At 30.9% G+C, this 23,922-nt stretch overlaps 4 protein-coding genes across 4 annotated transcripts; 2 read left to right on the top strand and 2 right to left on the bottom strand.

The window, feature by feature from the left end:
- Positions 1 to 544: 544 nt before the first annotated feature.
- Positions 545 to 2,889, bottom strand: LOC103490039 (actin-depolymerizing factor 1-like). Its single transcript, XM_008449409.3, has 3 exons — positions 2,645 to 2,889; positions 1,155 to 1,420; positions 545 to 1,062 (listed from the first exon to the last, which is right to left on the bottom strand). Exons 1-3 carry the CDS (start codon positions 2,645 to 2,647, stop codon positions 912 to 914), a joined length of 420 nt encoding a protein of 139 aa, XP_008447631.1. The 5' UTR covers positions 2,648 to 2,889; the 3' UTR covers positions 545 to 911.
- Positions 2,890 to 4,428: 1,539 nt separating this feature from the next.
- LOC103490031 (organelle RRM domain-containing protein 2, mitochondrial) lies at positions 4,429 to 6,673 on the top strand. Its single transcript, XM_008449398.3, has 3 exons — positions 4,429 to 4,675; positions 5,984 to 6,052; positions 6,144 to 6,673. Exons 1-3 carry the CDS (start codon positions 4,543 to 4,545, stop codon positions 6,377 to 6,379), a joined length of 438 nt encoding a protein of 145 aa, XP_008447620.1. The 5' UTR covers positions 4,429 to 4,542; the 3' UTR covers positions 6,380 to 6,673.
- A 1,263-nt stretch (positions 6,674 to 7,936) lies between these two features.
- LOC103490019 (probable histone H2A.4) lies at positions 7,937 to 10,897 on the top strand. The gene is made up of 2 exons (XM_008449386.3): positions 7,937 to 8,309; positions 10,422 to 10,897. The coding sequence occupies exons 1-2, from the start codon at positions 8,097 to 8,099 to the stop codon at positions 10,668 to 10,670; spliced, it is 462 nt and encodes a 153-aa protein (XP_008447608.1). The 5' UTR covers positions 7,937 to 8,096; the 3' UTR covers positions 10,671 to 10,897.
- A 1,340-nt stretch (positions 10,898 to 12,237) lies between these two features.
- LOC103490010 (soluble inorganic pyrophosphatase 4) lies at positions 12,238 to 15,899 on the bottom strand. Its single transcript, XM_008449376.3, has 9 exons — positions 15,650 to 15,899; positions 14,004 to 14,139; positions 13,871 to 13,899; positions 13,524 to 13,589; positions 13,338 to 13,445; positions 13,185 to 13,250; positions 12,996 to 13,116; positions 12,815 to 12,896; positions 12,238 to 12,667 (listed from the first exon to the last, which is right to left on the bottom strand). Exons 2-9 carry the CDS (start codon positions 14,128 to 14,130, stop codon positions 12,625 to 12,627), a joined length of 642 nt encoding a protein of 213 aa, XP_008447598.1. The 5' UTR covers positions 14,131 to 14,139; positions 15,650 to 15,899; the 3' UTR covers positions 12,238 to 12,624.
- Positions 15,900 to 23,922: the final 8,023 nt, after the last annotated feature.

The raw sequence follows: 23,922 nt of genomic DNA, 5'->3' as shown, positions 1-23,922 counted from the left end.
TATTATGAATATTTTTATCATTAAACATTTTTTTATTCAACAACACATGAAGGTAGAAAAATATAAATTTCTTAACTATAATTTTTATTGTATGTCTCTACTGTTTTTAAAGAGTAATGAAAACAAACCTAACTTTTTTTTTCAAGCTCCATTTAATGACTTTCATTTTAAATTTTGTTTTCTCCCAATTAGCTTAACATACCATGGTTTTTCATTTTCAAGGAAAGCTTAGTTTTAGTCAAATTTTTAAAGTTCTTGGAAACATTGGTTGAATGTAAATGGCGAATAAAGTTATAAACGAAAATAGTACTTACAAACTCTTTTTTTAAAATAAATCATTTGCTACCAAATAAGACAGAAAAAACCAACAATTGATTTCAACAAGATTTTATTGCTGTAGGTTCACTTCAGACAAGCACAAATGCAGCAAGAATGAATGCAAACTTAATGGATCAAAATCACAATATGTACCAAAGCATTACCAAGAAAGAATCAAGCAATCAAGTTTTACTTACTGCCAAACCAAGTAACAATAACCCAAAAGTAGAGAGGATAATGTTTGGGTTAAAGAAGAAAGAATGTATGTTATTAAATACATCATCACTTCAAAAGCCATAAATTCAAAGTAAAGCTGAAAAAAAGAAAAAGAGAACAAAATAGAAATTAGCATAAGGTTTCAACTAACCCCTCAAGCTACATAATATTAGCTTTTATAGGTAATAATCAGATTCCAGATGGTCACTCAAGACAAAAGAGTTGCATAACAAGTTAAAAGAAATACCATGAGAAAGTAGATGACACACAGCTGCATACTTGTTCAAGTAGAACAGAAGATTTTCAGTGAAATCTAAGCCTCCATCTCACAAAACTTTAACTGTTTCAATTTATTTCCAAAGTCTTGTGTTTCGTGTTCAGTTGGCACGGCTTCGAATGACATCAAGACCCATCTCAGTTGGATCAGTTGCTTGCAGCTCTACTTGTATTCCATCGAGCTCTCTCTTGAATCTGTCCTTGGAGCTTGCATATATCATCTTGCTTCTGACCTTTGAATCATCAGGACACCTTCATTTATGATTTAACAGTTCAATTAGTGAACAAATGAAGAATGCAAACACTGAATGAGTGAAGTGAAGAAACAGAGGAGTTGTCATTACCAGGCAATGAAGAAGATTCTGCTTTTTTGGCAATTTTCTTCAGTCACAAAGTCGAAATCATAGACAGCATAACGACACTCGTTGGCAGGGAGACTAGCAGCAAAATCTTCATAACTCTGGCTAGGCCCACCGAGTTTCTCCACAACAACTTGCTTCAGCTTCTCCTCGATCTTAAAGACAATGAAACGATGGGTTCTTTTCGACTTGAGCTCCAAAAACTTTAACTTACATTCATCGTTCACAGCCATTCCTGATGCTGCATTGGCCTGTCAGATTCACAAAAGAGTGTTCTTATCAACACATTTTGGATTGAAAGAACTTGAATCATTCTAAATGGTCAAGCTAAGTTAAGTTTGTGATATTTGATCACCAATTAGTATGCAATAAAAATGATGGTTGACTGACACCCAAAACACACACCTTTTAACCCCTTCATTTGCCTTATAGGTAAGCAAATGGAAATGTGTGAAAATGATTTTCCCTCTTCCTTAACAGAATAGAGGATTGGTGAATGAAATATTCTGTTATTGAAAATGAAAATCACAATTCAAACTCAAAAATTATTTCAGCTGCTCCTGTTTCTGTAATGCCACAAAAGTATATGACTTATGAATGTACAGATAGTATTTCTCAGTTCATGATGCAAAACTCAGATCATTGCAACAACAAAACTCCATACAACTACAAAAGGAAGATTGGATCTTTGAGAGGGAAATAAATAAACTACTAAAAGTAGGAAACCTTTCCATCACAAGAACGAATTTAAACAAGAACTAAGAAGACATGCATATTTGATTAACAAAGGTTCATCTCAAAACCAATTGAGGGTGAGTTTTTTTATGTATCCTATAAAGATTGTGAGGTCTCTTTATCTTCACAATGTGGAATCTTCAACATGCCCTCAAAGGTGATGCCTTTTGAGTTTACCGATAAGGGTTGGATCCCAAATTTGGACCGGATACTCATTTGAGCATCATGGGCTATGATATCATACTGGGTAAACCAGGGCAATGATAGTTATATTCAAAATAACTTAAAAAGATTGTGAGCTTTTCTTCGTCTTTTCAATGTGAGGACCGCCCCAAGAAGCAGTTGCAAATCCGTTTGCACCATTGATCATTAGACTAAATCATCCACTTGTTTCAATCACAAAAATCCATTCCAAGACAAACCAGATCAGCTATCCAGATCTCAGAACTAAACTTTACACACCAAAACAATTCATGAACTATAAATCAACCCACACCAAATACATTCAAATAACTCCAATCAATTCCAATACACCCCTTAATCACATCACAGATTAAACACCAAGTTGAACCAAAAAAGAGAAGCTAAACAACAAAAACACATTTTCCCTCAGGAAATAAGGACAATCTTGACAAACGACCAGAAACACATCTGTAGCAGAAAACTTCAAAATAACCAAATGGGTCACGTAATCAAACACTTGGGAAGCTAAAAAGGAAGCAAATGAATCGAGGGATTACCATGTTTTCTTCTTGGATGGTAGCGGAAGAACTCAAAAAACAGAGAAATCGGAAGTGTTAGTCCGGCAATGAGAAATGAACGAATGGAGGAGGAAGAAGGTTATATTGGGTGGTTGAGAGTGTTAATTACGGTGCCAGTGATTCAAATAGCAGAGAAGAAGAGCGTGTCGTGCTGGTGAAAATCACTATTGAAAACGATGATGAAGTTCCTTCTTTTTGTTGAAGTCGGCTTAAAGAAAAAGCCAAACCAAAGGCAAATTCAGTATTAAAGTAGGTTTTTTTTTAACTTCACTCCCTCAACTCAATTTTTTTTCACTTAAGATTTTCAAGTTTTTTCAAAAAATATTTAATGGATCTCTAAACATTTATTTTTTGTCTAATATGTTTGTTAATTTATGATATATTAAAAAAATTAATTGATTTGTATATAATATAAAATTAGAATTTATGTATTGCAGGACATCAATTTTTCAATATAGGAATATTGAGTTGAGTTTTTATCTGGACTCAATGCCCTAAATTAACTTAACTCTACTGGTTTATACAATACTCACTACATCTCTCTCTTCGTCCTTATGATGTTTCCAATAATTTCATCTACTAGTCACCCCGTCAATGCCAACTATGTTAACAAACATTGTCAATAGCATGGTTCGACAACCATCTCCACGGTTATTTTGATGCCTAACTACAACTACAACCACCATCAATGACTACTATCAACTCATGCTAGCATCATTCTTCGATGACCACCTTCAATTATCTATGCAAATTACCACCTTTAGTGCCAACCATGTATGGATACCACCACGAATGCATCATGTATGACTTTCCATTTCTTTTTTTAGCACTCGAGGGTTCTATCAACATGATTAAGTTAGGACCAAAAGCTATATTGATATAACTTGCTTAGGGCAATAGACCTCCAAATATCTTCACACAATCACATTATATTATTTACTTTGGGTATAAGTTTTCATGGTTTTATTTTTGTTTCTACTAAAAGATCTTTCATTCATGATAGTTGTTCTCTCTTGTATACCCATGATCTTACCTTTATCTAGTCAATAGGAACTTTGATTGCATTTCCAACACCAATACATATGCATAATAAGTTGTAACCAAGATGCCATAAAAAGACTAAACCCCTTGTTGACCGACTCTTTTTTATGCACATTACATTCATATATTCCATTAAATGTGAAGGTGTTATAATTTTGCTATTTTTATAAAACAAAATTATTTTTCAACCGCAAATACAATGACCAGTGGAATGTGAAAACGGTAAAATATACGTGAAGGGTTTAAGTTGAATTTGTAAATAAATTTAATATTTTACTATTTTTGAAAATGATTTCATATATAATATATATCCATTTTCGTTACATTTATCTTTCAATTTTTGTTCTACCAATATCAAACTAAAACTTGTGTTCTCCAAATTTTTCGTTACAAATGTTTTGAAAATCATTTTATGCATTGATTTTGATTTTAAAAAAACCAACTATTATCAAATGAATTTTGATCAAAAGCAGTCCGTTTAGATTGATTCCAAAAAAACAAAAAATTTACTTTTGTTTAAACTTATTTTTGCGAAAATTATTTAAAACATATTTAAAAAATATTTTTAAGTAGGTTATTTTTAAATTAAACACTTTAAAAATATAATTGTAACACATATCACTAATGAAAATTTTGACATTTAATTGATAAAAAAAATATATATATATAAATAACAATAATTTTATCTAAAAAGTAAAAATAAATGAAAATCACAATTGAAACATTTGAACAAAGAAGTAAAGGGCGACAGTTGTGTAAGCCAAAACTCAAACCCTAAACCCTAAAAAACTCTCCATCGCAGCGGTCTACCCGTTTGCATCGGCCGGTTGAATCATATGGCTTTCTTCTCCACCGTAAGGCGCGTTCTTAGTGGATCTTCTCCTTCTTCTTCCTCTTCCATTCTCCGATCCCAGTGGAATGCCGTTCGTCTCAGCTCAACTCTCACATCGCCTAAGCTCTTCATCAGTGGTAAGCCTCGCAGAATCATCTTGTGCTACGCCTTTCTTCTTATTTTGATTATTGAGCATGATTCGGAAATTTGGTATTATGATCAATTTTTTGTTTGGATTATGAGAAACTTCCGGTGTTGTTGCTCACCCTTCACTTCTTACACTTGAACAATTATTTTCAAAGAACTAAATGGGGGATCTACTTAATCAACTATGCTCTGTTCTGTTACTTTTATCCCATTTGTTTATGGTGTTTGTGTTTCTATTTACATTTATGAAATTGCTTCAGTCTTCAGTAAGTGGTAGGGCTTGTTCGGGTGTAGGACTTTAGAAAATTATTCCTATCCTTATCATTTATCAATCATGCAGGATGCTTGATAGCTTAAGCAACTAAGAAAGAATCATCATAGTTAGCTTGGTAGTAAATAGGGGCATGACCTTCGTAAAGGGCTAAGAAGTCTGCAGTCAGGTGCCTAAAATTTAATATCCTACAAGTTATATTGATATCCAAATGTTGTAAGGTTAGATGGATTGTCCGGCAAGAGTAGTCAAAATGAACATAAGCTAGTCTAAATACTTAGAGAGATATATATATATTAAAAAAATTGAGGTTGTATAACTTGTAATGTTGTAGGAAAGCTAATTCATTTCTTATGCAACACAATATTCCGTTTGCATTCGAAGGTCTGCCGTTTGATTGACAAACCTTCCAAAGAATGAAGGGAGTAGGTATACAGAAATTCCCCTCAACCCCCCCCCCCCCCCCCCCCACACACACACACACACATACACACACAAAGAAGAAGAAGAAGAAAGAAAGAAAGAAAAGAAGATGAACCTTCTCATTAGAAAAAGTTCACGAGACAGCACCCTCAATGCCTACATCTTCAATCCTTTATAAATCCTTCATTTGTTCTTTCAGTAAGAAACACCTCTTGAGTATCAATTAATGAAGGGGTAGTGGTATTAGAAGCCCATATCTTCTCTTTTTTTTTTACAAGTATGGTAGTTTTGTGTATAATTCGAATATCATAAAGATTTCCATATATGTCAAGTCCCCTTAGTCGAGTTCTAGATTTGCCAATATACCCTGAGAAGTAGACAGAGTTACGATGCACATTTAGAAAATTCTAGGAATTTGTCGTTGATAGATAAAATGGATTCAAAGACCAAGTCAACATATCCATTATAAATACGGTCGAACAAATATGATTTTTTTCATAATCTAATATTCTTTTACGAACTCAAGAGTAGTAGAGTATAGAAGTACATAACAAATTTAGATTGGATATGCTCGGTGAGATTTTCACTCCTATAAAATGAACAGGTCTTTCGAGATTAACAACAGATGAGAAGCTCCGAGAAGCCTTTTCTTCCTTTGGTCAGCTTGTAGATGGTATAGCACTCTCTCCCTCTCTCCAATTTACAAATCTATGAACATTTGTTCCAGAGTGCAACATCTTGACATTGCCTCAACATTTGTACAGCAAAGGTTGTAACTGATAGGGCGACGGGAAGATCGAAGGGATTCGCCTTCGTAACCTACAGTACAATAGAAGAGGCTGAGAGAGCTAGACAAGAAATGAATGCAAAGTTTCTTGATGGATGGGTTATTTTTGTTGACCCTGCCAAACCCAGGGAGCCTAGGCCTCCTCCACAGCCTCAATCCGAGACCTCTGAATTTGGTATCAGAACAAACAAGACAATTGGTTGGTGTGGATGATTGCTTGCAGAATTTTTGAAATCTCATAGCATTTGGTCATTTTTTCCAATTGCATATGGTTGAGTCTGATGTATGTTCTTCATCCATGGGTACTATAGATAAAATTCATGAACACCACTCTCAAGGTGGCCTCAAAACTGCCAGAAATTGGGCATTATTTTGTTATAGATATGGATTTGGATTCAGAAAAGTATTTACTTACCTTAGGTTTATTATTCATATTTTAATTCTTAACTTCTTATATGTATTTTGTTTTAGTTTTTCTATTTAATAATTATTCTATTTTGATATCCATCTTTGGTATTTATGTTAGTATCTTAGACTAGTATTCAAATGTAATAACATACCCAATATTTGTCAATCAAACTATTAGTCTCCGTTTGATTTTGGTCTTTTGCTTTTTTAAAGTTGTGCTTATTTCTCACCATTTTCAACTGAATGTTCTAATTGTTAGGCAATTTGTAAGCAAAAAATTATAATTTATTTATTTATTTATTTTTAATTTTTGAGTATTAAGTTATAAAAATGACATATTTAGTTTATTTATTCTGTATAAAAATTTGAAGATATATTTTAAAGTTAAAAGCTCGGATCCAAGAAAGTGATCTTATTAGATTTGATCAAATAAAAATGTGAACCAAAGAAGGTGTGACTAATAGTCAATTATGAGCTGTAGCATGAGGAGTATTCATTTGGCTTCTCTTGCTTTATGTGTATATGACAAATGAATTCATAAAATGGATACATTGATTTAACTTAACATCTTATCTTGTTTCTACTCAAAATTAATGTGTTTACCTAACTCAACAAACTATGACAGGCACACAAAAACCCTATTGGAATGTCTATACTATCTCAGCTTAGTAGGATATTGATGGCAGTAGGTCTTTTAGTACATTAAAAGTTAGACATTCGAGCAACCTTTCAAGTGTATATATCCGAACCTTTTTAAGTGTATATATTTATGTCAATTGAGTTAAGTTTATTTTGATAAAGGAATGCATGTTTTTCCACCAACTTGTTTGGATCGGAATTATGAGTATAAATGCACTAAAAGTTTTGAAGTTACAAAGTTTGACTTTTAGGTTAAATATTACTTTTGATTGATTGTACAGTCCTAAAAACAAAAATTATTTGAGGAACTTTTTATTTGTTAAGTTTATGTACCTTTAATAGTGGCTATTTTTTTTATAAAATTTAACAATAAACTAACCGTTAAAAAACAAACGATAATTACTACAAGTATACAAATTAAATTTAAAGAACTAAAAATTATTAGATTCTTTAAAAATTATTAGATTAAAATAGAATAAATCTCATTTTAACACTCTCCGGGTCTATGGGTTCTATTTTTTAATTGAAAGTTTAAGAATGTAATCGTAACTATCCGTAGGTGGGTAGGTTGGCAACGAGGTGGAAGAGAGTGTTGTCTAATTTAGACATATAAAAAAAAATTATTTGGGAGGGTGTAATTTGATGCATTTTAATTGGATAGGAATATAATTAAAAAAAGAAAAAAATACAAAAGCGATGTGTCCATGTCATCAGGAACAGGGCGTGTGTCATTCACTTTCCATTTTATTTTTCTCATTTCACAAAAGTAATGTCATCTCTGTTGAAACCTCGTCGTTAACTTCCCTCACTCTTTCACCTTTTCTGTTTTTTTTTTTTTTTTTCTTTTTTACTTTTTTGTTTCCCCGGAAAATTTTCTCTTCCAATGGATTCTGGCGGCAAGGCGAAGAAAGGCTTCGCCGGCAGAAGAGGCGGTGCCGGTCCTAAGAAGAAGCCTGTCTCTCGCTCTGTCAAAGCCGGCCTCCAGTTTCCCGTCGGCAGAATCGGTCGCTACTTGAAGAATGGCCGTTACTCTCAACGAGTCGGAACCGGCGCTCCGGTTTACCTTGCTGCTGTGCTTGAGTACCTCGCTGCTGAGGTGAATATTTACTACTGCTTCGTTCTTCTCTGTTTGTTACTTTCGATTTACTTAATTTAGGGTTTCTTTTTTCAGTTTCTGTTGGAGGATTTTACATGTTTTAATTGTGTGTGAGAAATCTGATCGTTTATTCAAAGGATTATATGCTTGGATTGGAATGCATTTTCTTTATTTCTTGTGAATGGCTTAGAATTTGATTTTCTTAGCTCTTTCTCTTCATATATAAAATCCCCAATTTAATGGAATTAGTTTTGTTATTATTATTATTATTACTATCATTTATGCAATCTATTCTCTGATTTCCCTATTTGGTTTTGTGTATATAGACAAAGTTCATTCTAAGTTTTCAGACAATCTAGAAAGGAAAAAATCACCGATTTTAAATATAGAATTTTAAGGTCTTCTTAGTTCTTGACATCGATTTCACTTTTTTTTTAGCATTGGTTTGATAACCACTTTGTTTTTTATTTTTAAATTTTAAAATTAAGTTTTAAAGCTTCGTTTGGTAACCACGTTTGGTCTTTGGTTCTTTGTTTTTTAAAATTAAGCCAAATTGACTTAAAATCTTAGTCAATTTCTAAAAACAAAAACTACACTTCTTTTAGTTTTAAATCTTGGTAGAACTTAGAAACCAATAAATGAAAGTGGGATTTGTAGGTATAATTTTCAAAAAAACAAATGGTTAACAAAGAAACAGAAAATGTTGGGTTCTTATTTTTTACCAATAATTTAAAAACTATTCTCAAGTATATAATTTTTTTTTTTTAAAAAAAAGATCTTTTTGAAAAAAATTAATGTGTTTGGTAACCGCTCATACCACCTTTTCAAGTAAAATTTAAACATTTTTTATCCAAAAAATTTAAATAAAAAAGAACTTTGGAAAAACACTTAAGCAGAGACCCAATCAAATTTTAGAAATTAAAACAATAGTAGTTTCTATTTTATTATTATTTCTTTTACATTTTACTAAGAATTCAACTTACAAGATGTAATAATTTTAATTTTCAAAAGTAAAAAATGAAAAACGAAATGGATAGCAAATAGAAACTCAAATTTCTGTCTTTGAAATTTACGATTGTTTCATCTTCTTTTTATATTACTGTTTTCATGTTTTGTAGAGAGACGCTTAAATCTCTAGTTAAATTCTTAAAACAAATACAAATTAATAGAACGTGGATAACAAAAACACTTTTATTTTGGGGTCTTTTTTTTTTTTTTTTGAAAGATCGTTGTTTGGTAGAGATTTTAGAGTTTGAAAAAGCGTACAAATGTTGCTTATAAATCAAACACTGTTTTAAATAACAAATACATTTTTTTTTTCAAATATTTTAATTAGTTTATTTGAGTGAATCTGAAAAATTAGAAATTCAAACTGAATAGATTCTCAACTTCCCTCGGTATCCGCTTTGCCTTGCTTTTGTAACTCTTTTCAGCTGTCCTTTATGTCCTGATTCTGATGCTTTATCCAAATGATTTTGTGTTGATTTTGGCATCATAGAAATTGCTGCTTTTCTTTTTGTTTTTTGTTTTTTGTTTTTTGTTTTTTTTGTATTTCAACAATTGTGGGGTCGGATATCAAACCATCAATCTTTAAGATGGTAAATTGATGTCTTTGTTCAGTAAGCATTTGAATTTTATGTTTCTTACCAAGAGAAATTTTGGTCATCCATTGACGTCTAGTAGAATTCTTTTAATTCATTCACCGATTGAATCTTGCACAAAAGTGTTTGATGATAATACAAGAATTGATGTTGTATACTGAGCTATTGGGTTAATGTGTTAAGGATATCCATATAAAAGATGAAATATAAGTGTCACTAACTTCCAAACTTGAACATATTGATGTCGTAGTGAATATAGTATTCGAGTTGTCCATCATGGGTTGACCTAGTGGTAAACAAGGTCATGAGTTTGATGAAGGGCTAGGAGGGATGAGTCCAATTTCTAGTGACTACCTACCTAAGGTTTAATATCTTACTAGTTTCCTTGATATCCAAATATCGTAGAACAAGGTAGGTTGTTAATGAGATTAGTCGAGATACGTGTAAGCTGGTCCAGAAACTCACAGTTCAAATCATCTATCAGTTTAATTAAGATCGCATTATACTTTAGGTTTTGGAACTGGCTGGGAATGCAGCAAGAGACAACAAGAAAAACAGGATCATCCCGAGACACGTGCTCTTGGCTGTGAGGAATGACGAGGAACTCGGGAAGCTTCTTGCCGGGGTGACAATTGCTCATGGTGGGGTGCTTCCGAACATCAACCCAGTCCTTCTTCCAAAGAAATCCGAGAGGGCAGGGACGGCAGCAAAGGAGCCTAAGTCTCCCTCCAAGGGTACCAAGTCCCCCAAGAAGGCCTAGCTTAGCTTAAGTTCTAATATGCTCCACGACTACTCAATTTCTGTATTTAGATTGGAGCTATCTTCATGTTTAGGACCGCCTTTTATCTGTTTGTGCCTTTATATATTGTAGTATATTCCTTTGTGTTATCCCAAATCTCAGTTGAAATGATGTAAGTTTTAACATCTCTTATGAATGTTTGTATCTTCTCCACTGATGGGTTAATGTATGTAGAAGGCTTTCTGAGATGGATTGAATGATTGGATCATTTGATGGATATACAAATTTTGTCCCTATAAGTTTCTATAATTCCTATTTTATCTTTTCCTCACAATTATTCGGTTGTTTGAAGGTTAAATTGAGCCTAATTTAATATCTTTTGACATATTTCTAGTCTAGGAGAGAGAAGAGTTTGGGAGGAAATATTTGATGGTGAGGAAGCTAAATATCTTGGATCATGAGAGAGAGAAGCACTGGAATCATTTTGTACTTTTTCTGATAAAGGAATCTTCAGTATTAGTAATCATGAGTTTGTTTCCCGCTGGACAAACTAAGAATTTGTTTTTCTGTTTTCAAAGTTTCTTAGACTTGTTGTCAACTTACACTTCTCAACACATTTTTGTTAAGCCTAAAATATAATTTTGGTATCAAAAGTTCCAAATTTGACGTAGATTATCTTTATTTAAAAAAGAAAAAAAAAAACAGAAAGAAGGGTGTATGTGGTTATTTCGTATTATTTTGGTGGTTGGGCTATGGTGTAGCAAATCACATCTTCCTTAGTTTCCTCTTCTTCTCTTTTATTCATAAACCTTGCCATTACCATCCCTCCATCTCATGTTGTGAGGTTCATTAAATCTCGTTGTAGATTAAAAAACAATATTCATTGATTCGAATTGATGATTTAAAATCTAGAATTAAGAACAGTTGCGAGGATTGTTCGAAAGGAGATTAGGGGACGTGAAGGAGGAGATAAAGAGAATTTGAGAAAGACTTCATTTACCGTATAGCAACGCAGTTACGAAAGAAAATCCAATATGTTTTGCCCCATTATCGTAATTAATTAACAAATAATAATTTACATATTGCATTTTTGTTGGACAACTAAAACAAACCTTACAAATTATTTAGAACTTTTTTTAAAAAAACACAAGAAATTTAATAATTTATGCAGCATGGTGATCATGCTCAATCAATCATTTAGACATCTATCTTTGTACAATTCAGTCAAATTAAAACTCAACAACATTTACTGTACAAGCGTAATTCCCGTTGTCAATACTTAAAATAGCTAATAAAAAAGCAAAATTAAAAATATTAAAAAAGACAAAACAACATCGAATTATATTTCACAACATATGAATTAGTTAAACAAATGGTATCGTTCGGTTAACTCAAAACATACAATCTGATTTCTAGGAACGCCTTGGGAGTTCAAATCCCTATTTCCTAATTATATTTTCGCCTACAAGATTATTCTGGTATCAAATTTGTACCATTAAATTAGAGAGTTATTAACCAAACGAATGACTTGTAGTTGACTTCATTGTTATCATGATAAGGGAAAAAGGGAAAAAGAAAAGAGCTGATAGGAAGTAGGAACTATGGTGATGGAACTCACCAAGACTAGTAGTAGAATATAGAAGTATTTAGATTGATTCATTACAATAGACTTTTTAACTTTTAAAGGAAAAAAAAAATTAAAAAATATAGCCATTACCCTAAGACTAGTATGATCGCTGTGTAACATATTTTGATTCAATCATTGATACAATCAATTTATCGGCATCATCTTTTTTCTTCCTCCTAACACAAAGCAGTGTAAATTCCAAGTATGAAAGCATGCATATCGACAAAAACCATAGAGATACTAATCTCTTTCCTCAACTTCGAATGAAGGCTTCCAATGTATTATATATATATATATTATATGATGTGAATGTTAATCACTATTACCAATTTGCCTTGAGGTGTGACTCTACCGCCTCAAGCTCTCCACTATGTAGTCTGCATAGAGATTCCTGCACAGAAAAATGAACAAATACAATCACTCATTCATTCCTCAAATCGAAGCTCTCATTGGTATTGGTGTTGATGTGTAACAATGTAATTCAGTTAAAAAATGACAATGGATATCTATTGGTTGCCTCAGGATAAGAATTGCTTACATCGAGTGTTTGATGGCCATGAAGGCATCAGCGGCTGGCAGAAAGTCATTCACAGCTACCTCCTTGTTCTCATTCTTCTTGTCTGTATGGCTCGTCAAGGAAGCATTACAAGATGAGGATAGAAAAGTTACAAGGATTGATTAGATTAGCATTGTAAATTATCAAACTAATTTTAGGATACAGTCTTCAAAGAAGCGGCGAATCTCAGCCAATCGATGCGGTGGGAGCTCCTTGATGTCATTGTAGTGACGATATTCAGGATCATCAGCACAAACTGCTATGATCTTGTCATCTTTTTCACCCTGTAATAATTATAATTAGACCTCTCGTATTTAAGAACAAAAGGGAATCATTAATCGAGAAGAGTTACCTGGTCGATCATAGGCATGAGGCCTATTGCTTTAGCCCTCAGAAAACATCCAGGAAGAACTGGCTCCTGAAAATATTTTAGAAGAACATGAGGTGAAATAGTCGGCATATTATTACAAGTGCAACTTCCTTTAAAGAAACAATTGTAGTGTACCTGCATGATGACCAAGACATCCATGGGGTCGTTGTCCTCACAAAGAGTTCGAGGAATGAAGCCATAGTTGTGTGGGTACACAACAGATGAGTAAAGAATCCGATCGACCTGAATAAATGTGGGCTGTTTTATTGAACTGAAGGACAGCTAAAATCTAACACAAAATACAAGTCAGCTTATTGTTACCTTGATCAGACCAGTTTTTTTGTCAAGTTCATACTTCACTTTGCTTCCCTTTCCTATTTCAACAACCTGCATGATGAAGATTAATCAAGATTCATCAATTTATGCATCAATATTCTGAACTTTTTGTGAAAATTCAGAAGTCTAAGCTAAGGTACTAATATAAGAAGAAGAAAACATGAAAAAAAATTAAAAAAACTGATCTACCACTTGAGTAATGTCAATATCCAACTATAAAGTTCTTATGGTTCAAACCTTATGGCACTCTCATGAAATTATATCACATACTACTACAATCATTTTAAAGAAAACAATGTATTATATTATGGAATTCAGGACACCATCCTTACACAATTGAAAATCTTGGGAGCATCAGGTCCTGAAATAGAGAATAAGAGATATGTCAATTAGTAGCTCGTTCTAACTATAAATTGTCATCCACATAAAAAGGTATAATAAATGGCAGTGAGGTATATTGCATACCTATTTCAAGATCATGCCAAGGATGTGCAGCAACAGATCTCCTAGTCATGGATGATAGTATTCTCTCATTCAATGGTGGGTGTGGGGAAGGATGGGCATTGTTTGTTGTTCCATTTGAAGGAGCCATAACAGCAACCTGGAAGCGTAAGCAGCATTTCAGCACATTTACTTTCAAAAGAAAGTTCAGTTCAATAGTGTATCTTAAGAATCTCTTTAAAGCATACATTCCAAGCACATTATTCATTCCACATCAATACTTATGCAGACCGGTATAATCAGAAAATGACGTTTGAAATAAATTTACATGTCCCAAGGATGTAACAAGTGCCTTGCACCATTGAGTTTACACTGATCATCATATCATAAAAGAAATGACTGAACATATTAAGAAATACTGAATGGCATGTAAAATAATGGTTCAAGGAAAAGCTTGATCTCTAATACATGAATGGAACTCTAAGAAAACAAAAACGCAATCAGAAGTGCTTATTTAAAATATTAAACATCAAACGCTATCCAAAAGCTCGTGAAACATTAACAATGGAAAGCGAAGATAATAGAACGACGTTCATCGTAATCTTTCACAGATTTATCAGATTCAGCCAGTCAACATACTCGTAATCATAGAAGAAGACAGAGTACTAACATATATTGCAACATCAACTTGCACTTTCACAAGTAAGAAATCAGGATCTCTAATCAAGAAAGACCAACCAAAACAAGAATCCAAGCAGAGGCATTCAAAGGAACACAGAATACAAAGTCACATCACCGCTGCCGTCATCTTCATAGGTATTATTCATTCACAAATGGGGACACGATTGCTTAGATTAGGAAATTAATGAACATTGTCATTGAACGCTAACCAAAATATCAGCAGCTCCATCAACATCACAGGTATTTAACAAAACGCACGTAGAAATTGACATCGCCCTAAGGAAAAAGATTTTAAAAAAGAACAGCCTTATATATTGAATTTAGGTAGAGTTAAAGACGATAGATCCAAGGACCACGTGCTTCTCGACTAGACTACAACATCCATAACTTTTCCATATGATTCATAACCTCCAGAAACGAAAAAGTTCCATCAAACGTTCAAGTAGGAATTCATTCTCTCTTTTCTATATTCTCCTTACGCTTCTCGTTTGAACTACCTACTTAGTTTCTCATTTAACTCTGCCTCTTTTCTCGGGAAGGCATCTAAGCAGAGTAACAGTTATCGACGTTCACAACGCCTCTTATTGTATAACCAAAGATTCAAAATGCATTCATAAGCAGATTACCAGCAACAAACTAGAGCAAAAGAAACAAAACAAAACAACGATCGCCTGGATCTAACATACCAGCATCTTCCATGCAAATGAGGTAGAATAAACTCAGATATATTTCATAGAAAATAAACTCCATTAATCACAATATACTTCAAAAACAGTCAAAATCAGTCATACGCTACAGTAACTCCATTAAAAAGCTTACAAATAACACCGCAAGGAGGTAGATAGCAAACAAACAAAATACAACAAACAAGAATAAAAAGAACTCATTCCAAGAGAGGATCTCCAGAAGTAAAGAAATATGGCGAGAAGCAAGAAGCAAGAAAATGAAACCGGTGGAGAGATCGAAGATCTAGAGTTGAGAAATGGAACCTGAAAGCTTGAGAGGAGAAATGGAAAGGCAGAAAACGGAAGCGCAGATCTCAATGCAAGAGATTGAGGTTGTGAAGGGGAGGAAAGGGTGAAGAGGAGAGAAAGCAAAGAGAAGCTGTACGATACACGTTCCCGCTCTCTTCCTCTTACGCCATTTTAAAGGGAATGAAAGAGATGAGAGAGAAAGAAGAGAGCAGACAAAAGCGAAAATTCTCCAGTTTCTACCCCGAATTAAATAATGAAAATTCAAACAAAATAATAATAAATTAGAGAGAAAAAAATCTGGATTTTACTCTGTTTTATTATTAGTTTAAATATCCTTCCTCTTTTAAAAATTATCCATTACGCTAATATATTTTAATAAATCACTTCAAACCTTAACAAAAATTCTTAATATTTAATATTTAATAATTACTTTAGCATGCTTAGATTAATATTTTCAATTACTGTATATCTACCATTATTTATAGGCGATAAAATTTTGTGATATTTGTGAACATTTTATGAGAGTCCTAAATTCTTTTATTTCTTTTTTCTAAATCATTTTAAATTATTAAAAAATGTTTTTAAATATAAAAATAAATCAAAATAATTATAAATTATAGAAAATATTTTAACATCAACCATCAATAGCTTTCGAAGTTTTATTAAATTTGTAAAGAACTCATCGAAATAATTTTTCTTACTAAAGTATTTTAGAACTCTAAAAATAATTTTAATTACCATACGATTAATCCAAACATGTCTTCAATTTATCGTTTTAACAAAAATATAAAGTTAATATTTTTTCCAACTCTTGAATTTTGTTAAAATAAATTCCCGCATGAAGAAAATATCCACAAGTTAATTATTTCACCAAAATTCACCAATTTCACTAAAGAATTAATCCAACGTCATCTTTTTTTAAAATTTATTGTAATTGTCCACATATTTTATAAAAAAACATTTAAAAAATAACAAAATATCAAAACTAATTATAAAATATAGGAACATTTATTATCCATTTGAAATTTTTACTGTATTTTTTTATAAATAATTTAATTTATTGTGTTTTAGTATTGATAACAATTTCCCAATTTTTTTTTTTTTTTTTGAACGAACATTTGAAGCAATTAATTTAAGGTTAAGAATGTAATTTGAGGTATTGGAAAATTTAATGTAGAAAAGAAAAACAATAAACAAGAATAAATAAGTAGATAAATGCGTATATTCGGGGAAGCAAGACTATCGTTGATTCCAGCTACGGTTGTTATGTTATTTGTGACACAGTACGTGTCCTTTCTATCTAAGTGACTGGACTGGGACCCACTAACAAAACGGAGTCTCTGTTTTTCTCTCTTTTTCTTAACGGTCTTGCGGTGCGGTTAGTTTTTTGTTTGGTCCAATCCAATTACGTTACCGTTACCGTTGCCGTTACGCATAGTGTTTGGCTAAGCCAAGACGGTGAGGAGTCTTTATTACGTGTTTGGTTGAAATGAATCCAATAAAAGCATCATTTTTTCCCCTCAATTTCCTCACCCTTTTTTTTCCTTCATAAATTCTGTCTGTTTTACGTTTTCATCATTAAAAAAATAAATAAATAAAACTGAACCGTATTTCAAATAAACATTATAATATATATATATATATATATAATGAATATAATACTGGATTAATTAATTTTTGAAAGGGAAGTTAAATCAAAATTTGTTAATATTGAATATGCTTTTAAAACTTCTAGGAACTTTTGATGAACTATAAATGAATAGGTAAGTTCAACTTTGATTTTATATAAGTTTATTAAGATATTTATTAGAATAGTTACTCTAGTTTTGTCCTAAGTTGGGTTTGATGGGTTATATTTATTGCTAAAATTAAATATTACCTTTTCATTTATTATTGTTATTATTATTGTTCATATTTCTAAATTACACAGCATTTTATTTTACAATAGTCTGGAATGACTTTGAACTTGTTAAAAAAAATTATTGAAATTAAAACTTTTCAATTTCTTTTTCATGATTTTATGACAATATTTCAAGAATAGTTAGATTAAGGGTTTAGGTTGATATTCAATATCAATAAATAGTTTTATAAATAAAAAAAAGTTCACAAAAATTATTTGAACTAATATTTAGGCTGTTTTTCCTTTCTACCCATCTTTGTATTTAAGGTAAAAGGTGCTAGTTATTTATTTTTTATTTTTTATATAACATATATAAGTATAAGTTGAGCTAAACTATTGTTAACCCATATCTAATAATTTTTAATATCGTGAATATTGTACTAATGTATGAAGTTAGAAAATCCAATCTCTAACTACAAAATTACACTCATTTTGACAATTATTTTTAGGACAGATTAGAAAATTCACCATTAAAATATGGTGGTAGTTACAATTACCTTAAACTTTTAGAATTAAAAATTAAGTTTTCAAACCTTTTCGAAAATTTAAAATTAGACACATCAAACTAACACGATCAAATAAATTGTATTGATTATACAATATTTAAATTCAATTTTCATCGTTTGATCAACTTCTAACGACTCTAGAAGTTGAATTTGAGGATGTAATTGTAATTTTTGTTATTTTTCAAATTATTATAGGTTTTTAATACGAAAATATCAACCCTCCAAACATGTCGGTGACTGGGTCACACGTGTGGAAAGGGTACAAAAGTATCTGGCAATCGACGGTTAGTTAGGTGGCAATGGACATCTCCTCCATATTTTTCTTTTTTTGAGAATATTTAAATTTCAAATTATTTATTTATTTTCCACGTGAGTCCTTTTCAAACTACAATTTACAATCCAATACTTTACGCTCAATTCTTCTTTTCTTTTTCTTTTTTTTTTTTTTTGTAACGTTTACGTATATATTTACATATGGCATATTCTAATTAACCAACCATGAGTCAACTTTTCAAATTTGAATTAGTAAATTCAAAATTTTAATTCTCTCTCAAAACCATATAACACCATATGCATTAGTCTCAATATACTTTAATTATTTAATATGATTGTTCTAATTAAAAATGTATATATATATATATATAGTATTAATTACTAGTTTTTCCTATATGACTAAAAATTGGATGTTGCCTATCTCACATATACACACACATTTATGTTCAGAAAATTAAAGTGGTTTTATTTATTAGTTTACAAGGAAAGAATATTTCTTGATCAAAATGTATTCAAAGAAAGATATTGATTATTTATGAAGAATAACCGGTCGAGTGAAATATGACAAGTTAGGATAATATTCTAGAAGGAAATGTGAATTAGCAAAAGTACTGTGTGAATTAAAGGAAAAGAAACACATGATAGAAGAAAAAGTGTAATCAATTTGAGAAAAAGATGTTGTAAAAAGAGAAAATTTTGTTGGTGTATCAATTAATTAGGAATAATTAGAGTGATATGAATTAAGTCGAGAGACGAATGTGCGTGAAAATGACAAATGACTAGTTATAGTTAAGAAATTAACATGTGTAAAGTGATCGATAAGAAAGTATATCATGGGAACATAAGCAATAATTAGGTTTTACAACTTAGTGTACAGAAGATTAATTACTATTACAGATATCAATTATTTGACTTTCGATATACAATTTTTGAACTAAGAAAACTGTAAAACAAGCAAGATTTAGAATAAGTATAGTGGATCAGATAATTAATATATGACTTTCGAGAGACCCATTTGACAGAAGAGTGTACACAAGAGAAGAATGGTTGAAGTTGATAGAGTCATTACAAATTACCATTATTCAAGTGTAAAACACTGGGAACCAACTACTTTTTGACCATCGTTATCACAAATGAGGGAGAGTAATAAGAAAGAAAATATTTTTAGATCAAAGATTCATTATGAGATAAAACCAAAACTGTTAAGATATAAGCAGATTTGTTATCCTCTAGAGATGTGACAGAAAATAAAGGTATTAAGATATAGTTCCCAACATATAAAATACATCATGATTGACAGATTATTTTTCAACTCATTCACATTTGCATTGCGATCAAATTATCCATAATAATTTATATGATCATGTCCTAACCCTTCCTAATAAATTTACAACCACCAAAGGCCATCATAATTGTACTCCTCGGACCGATTTGAATCAAAGGCAAAGAATAAAGCCTCACACTTTTTTAAGAAAAAAAGAATATACAAGTTTTAAAGAGGTAATCCATATCAATTGCTACTGAATCAAACTCATATGATTAGACTTATGTAACTCACCCGATCACTATTGTGGTGTCATATCTTACAAGATAGACATATTAACGTGTACAAAACACAAATTGAAAAAAGGCAAACGTTGGCGTGTTGATTTCCATTTTTAGCCTGTTAGTCCCTATGGATGATGTAATTATTTGCTTTCTCTTCACGCAGCTAACCTAAGCTAATGCCTTTATCATAGCACATGTTTCATTTGATCTACTTTGGAGGAAAAAGAGAAAAAGATGGGTGTCACATCCCATCAAATAATTAATCCTTTACATCTGCACAACACAAAAATGTTGATATGGATATTTATTTTGATGGGATGAGAGTTGTCATTCTATTTGATATATTTTAATTAGTGCATTCCTTTTACTAATAATATTCTCAAATTTATGTTATTGGGTTTGAATTAGATCTTATCGATTACGCTTTTGTGTTTAGTGGAGTGAACATCACAAAAGTTGATTTAAAATGATTAAAGCAAAAAAATCCATGTACATGAATTTGAAAGCCAAAATCAACTTAATTAAGGAAGTGATTTTATTGGATCTAACCAACCAAATAAATATTCGAATTTGTGCATTACATTACAATTGAGAGAATTAATTGGCTGCTTTTCCTACATGGCTTTTAAAATAATGAAAAGTGGTTAGATTGAAGTAAAAGCAATTTTCTAGTATTTTTCAAACATTAAAAGCACTTCCGATGGTGCAAAGGAAAAATTAGTTTGGTTAATTAATTAATACTAATTAATTATTTTAAAGATGTTTATTAAAAATAATAAACATATGGTACAGTTTTTTTATCACCATCATCTTGAAATTCAATCAAACACATTAAGGTCTTAAAAAGAGTAATTCTCACACTATGTATAGCATTGTTATATAAAGCGTTTATTATAAGATTGTTGTTATATTTGTCAAATATATAGATCTATTATCAAGAAGTTGTACTTAGAAGTCAGCAAAGTTAGTGTGAATAATGCCAAAGTATAATGCCCTTAATATGCAAATGTTCTTTTGGAGGATCAAATAATTATATGTAGTGGGGATAGAATGGGTTCTTGAGGATGATAAAAAGAATAATGGTTTTCAAGGCCTTTTTGGGAGCAAAATGATTCATATTATTCTAACTAAAAGGTATAGGAAAACCTATAGCAATTGAGGTTGGACTTCAAAGTTTGAGGGTTAGAGTCATGTTTCCTATTGAAACTAATTTTACTAAACAAGGAGTTGATAATTATTTTTGTATAACCGTGAAAAACTACGCAACACGTTTTCTACAAGTGCCTTGTATTAACGAAAATCTGACCTAGTTAGATTTATAATTTCAACTAATTAATGTATAGATCTAAATGGAAGTACTAACATTATTGAGACTGAATAAAGTCATTATCATTCCATGACATATTTGGAAGATCACTAGAATAAACATATAGATGTTTCATATACAATCGACTATTAGATTTTGAATCCTATTTAGAAACAAAAACAATAGTTTTGAAAGCAAGGTTTTTTTTTTTTATTATTATTGTCTTTTTTTCTTTAAGAAAAAAAAAAGAAGTTGAATATGAGAATTCAACCATTTCCTTAAACAGATAGACAATAAATCATTATAAAATTATGAGAAAAACAAATGCAATTTTAAATACTAAAATGTTATCAAACATGACCTTGTTTGTTTCTTTTTAAATTAAATGTATTTCATGTATCACAACTTTTTTACCATAAAGTTTAGTTTTCATCTTTTCTTGAAATAACATTGTATGAATTTTTAGTCAAATTAAATGAAAAAAACATACAATTTTTTCAGCTTTCAAAACTTAGTATGATATCGCTCATGATTCAAAGTTAGTGGCAGAAAACGAAAGGCACTAAAACTAATAATTGACAGCTATATTATTCAATGTTATATATGATGATGCTCTTGTTTCTTATTATGTTAGTGTTGTTATTATTATCTCGATTTCAACCAATCTTCTTGTTTATTTCATGTAATTAAAGTGATACAAGTTTGTGGAGATTTTTTCATACAAATTTTTTTTCAGAGATTAACTAATTTGTTTGAATTGGCTCGAGGAAATTTTTTTTTTCAAAATTCAATGTTTTTTAAATTAAATACTTTTAAAACGTAATCAAAATGTTCGATATGTCTTGTTTTACATTGCTTATGATAGATATTATGCATACTCCTCTAAAAAACTTGTTAGGCCATATGTGAACCTTTGTTTTGGAGGTGGTCGTCTATTAAATGGTCATAGGTTTGAATTAAATCAAATTAGATATATACATCAATATTTCGGTTTTAACTATTTTTTATATTTGCAAAATTTAATAAATTATAAAAAAAATTATTAAAAATAGTAAAATAGATGAATTAAATGTAACAATTTTTTTTTTAAAAAAAACCCTTAAATTATTACAACAAAAAGGGAGACACATTTAATTAAATACGATAAAATAATAAAAATGTTTCGAGGGTCAATTGTGACAAGTGCAATAATGTATTTGTTCATTTAAATTTGCCAAGAATCTATTTTATGTTGTCCAATGAATTCTTCTAGTAACTATTTGGTTGATTTATCAAACAAATGTTATTCCTTTAAAAAAAGAAGAAGAAGAAGAAGGAAACAGTAAATATTCAGCCTCTAATTTATTTATTTTACATTTTCATGATAGAAGTTTGGAAACAACGGTGACCGGGCAAAGGACGCGGGGGTTTGAAAGTCAAGTCCTTGTGTCGTGGCAGTTGATCTTGACGCCGGCGTTATGGGAACAGTTGGAATCCGCGTAGAACGTGACCGAACCCGGTCAACTTCAGCTCCCCACCGGCGGCCTTGATTTATATACATTACAAAATTAGAAGATTCAAATAATACAGGTGGCACAAATTATAAAAGTCGACACCACCATGCAATTTTACTATTTAAAATGTTTATTATTTCTTTAGAGTAATTTGTCTTTAAACTAAAACCGTAATATAAAACTAAGCATAGTATACAATTTCAAGATAATAGTTAATTATTTAATGATAATTTGGATTATTTAAATAAATAATAACGAGAATTGGATCCTTTGCAAATTCTGCATGGGTAATTCCCATCCTAATTCACGTGGTAAATTTTACAGAGATATGGAGAATGTAATGGGAAGTGGGAATGGAAACAGAACAGAGAATGACATTCCGACTCCATCTTGCAGTCTCGTGGACAAATTTTTCTTCTTCTTTTTCTTTCTAAACTTATCTATGTGATTGGAGAGACTAAGCCGACAACAGAGAAAAGCTTAAAATTTGTATCTAACTATGGTTAACTATCGTTTCAAAATATAGGTTTCAATTTCTGTTTTGTACATTTATTGAGGCTGTTTGTTTGAAATATTCTTCTTCACATAGTGAAGTTGAAAATTATTATTATATAAACATATATTATTTTATCTAATTAATGTTAAATGTTGGTCGCAATTCTAACCTAGTTAAAAAATAAACGACATTATAAAAATTAAAAATTTGGATATGAAAATAAATTAAAAATTGGAAGGACGAATTAAATCGACTTTTTTCTTCTTCCCAAAATTCTTTCATTTTTCTTAATTATTATTTTACGTTTCTTCAAAAAAAAAAAAATAGTTTTTAAAAACACAATAATTTGTAATTTTCTTTTGAAAGTTGACACCAATAAAAAAAAGGACCTATGCTGACAGTTAAATGTTGTCATAGAAATATTTCGTGACAGTTATTTGCAGTCATTGATGCAGCAGTCATAGAAAGTATTTTATGATAATTCTACAAAACTGTCACGAAATGTGTTTTTCTTGACAAAGAATAAATGTTACGAAGATTATAATTGTCATTATTTACATTTATGATGAGATAATAACTGTCATTACTACTATTTATGACAGATAATAACTGTCATTATTTATATTTTATGACAGCGAATAAGTGTTGTTTGACAGGTATTAAATGTCATTATTTATCATTTATGACACTTATTAACTGTCATCATTTCACCTACCATGACTTTAATTAACTGTCAAAAAAACGTTTTCGATGATAGTTTTTTTTA

The sequence above is a fragment of the Cucumis melo genome, chromosome 8, assembly GCF_025177605.1.
Source record: "Cucumis melo cultivar AY chromosome 8, USDA_Cmelo_AY_1.0, whole genome shotgun sequence".
NCBI classification, from domain to species: Eukaryota; Viridiplantae; Streptophyta; class Magnoliopsida; order Cucurbitales; family Cucurbitaceae; genus Cucumis; species Cucumis melo.
The sequence above is the reverse complement of the archived record's forward strand: the minus strand, read 5'-3'. Positions and strand labels throughout refer to the sequence as shown.

Excerpts from the sequence above, each read along its gene's own strand:
- LOC103490031 (XM_008449398.3), top strand. The coding sequence starts at position 4,543 with ATGGCTTTCTTCTCCACCGTAAGGCGCGTTCTTAGTGGATCTTCTCCT. Across the intron at positions 4,676-5,983 it reads GCCTAAGCTCTTCATCAGTG|GTCTTTCGAGATTAACAACA; the intron begins GTAAGCCTCGCA and ends TAAAATGAACAG. Across the intron at positions 6,053-6,143 it reads CTTTGGTCAGCTTGTAGATG|CAAAGGTTGTAACTGATAGG; the intron begins GTATAGCACTCT and ends ACATTTGTACAG.
- LOC103490010 (XM_008449376.3), bottom strand. The coding sequence starts at position 14,130 with ATGGCTCCTTCAAATGGAACAACAAACAATGCCCATCCTTCCCCACAC. Across the intron at positions 13,446-13,523 it reads AAAAAACTGGTCTGATCAAG|GTCGATCGGATTCTTTACTC; the intron begins GTAACAATAAGC and ends ACATTTATTCAG. Across the intron at positions 12,897-12,995 it reads TCGCCGCTTCTTTGAAGACT|ACAAGAAGAATGAGAACAAG; the intron begins GTATCCTAAAAT and ends CGAGCCATACAG.
- LOC103490039 (XM_008449409.3), bottom strand. Across the intron at positions 1,063-1,154 it reads AGAATCTTCTTCATTGCCTG|GTGTCCTGATGATTCAAAGG; the intron begins GTAATGACAACT and ends TCATAAATGAAG.
- LOC103490019 (XM_008449386.3), top strand. The coding sequence starts at position 8,097 with ATGGATTCTGGCGGCAAGGCGAAGAAAGGCTTCGCCGGCAGAAGAGGC. Across the intron at positions 8,310-10,421 it reads TTGAGTACCTCGCTGCTGAG|GTTTTGGAACTGGCTGGGAA; the intron begins GTGAATATTTAC and ends ATTATACTTTAG.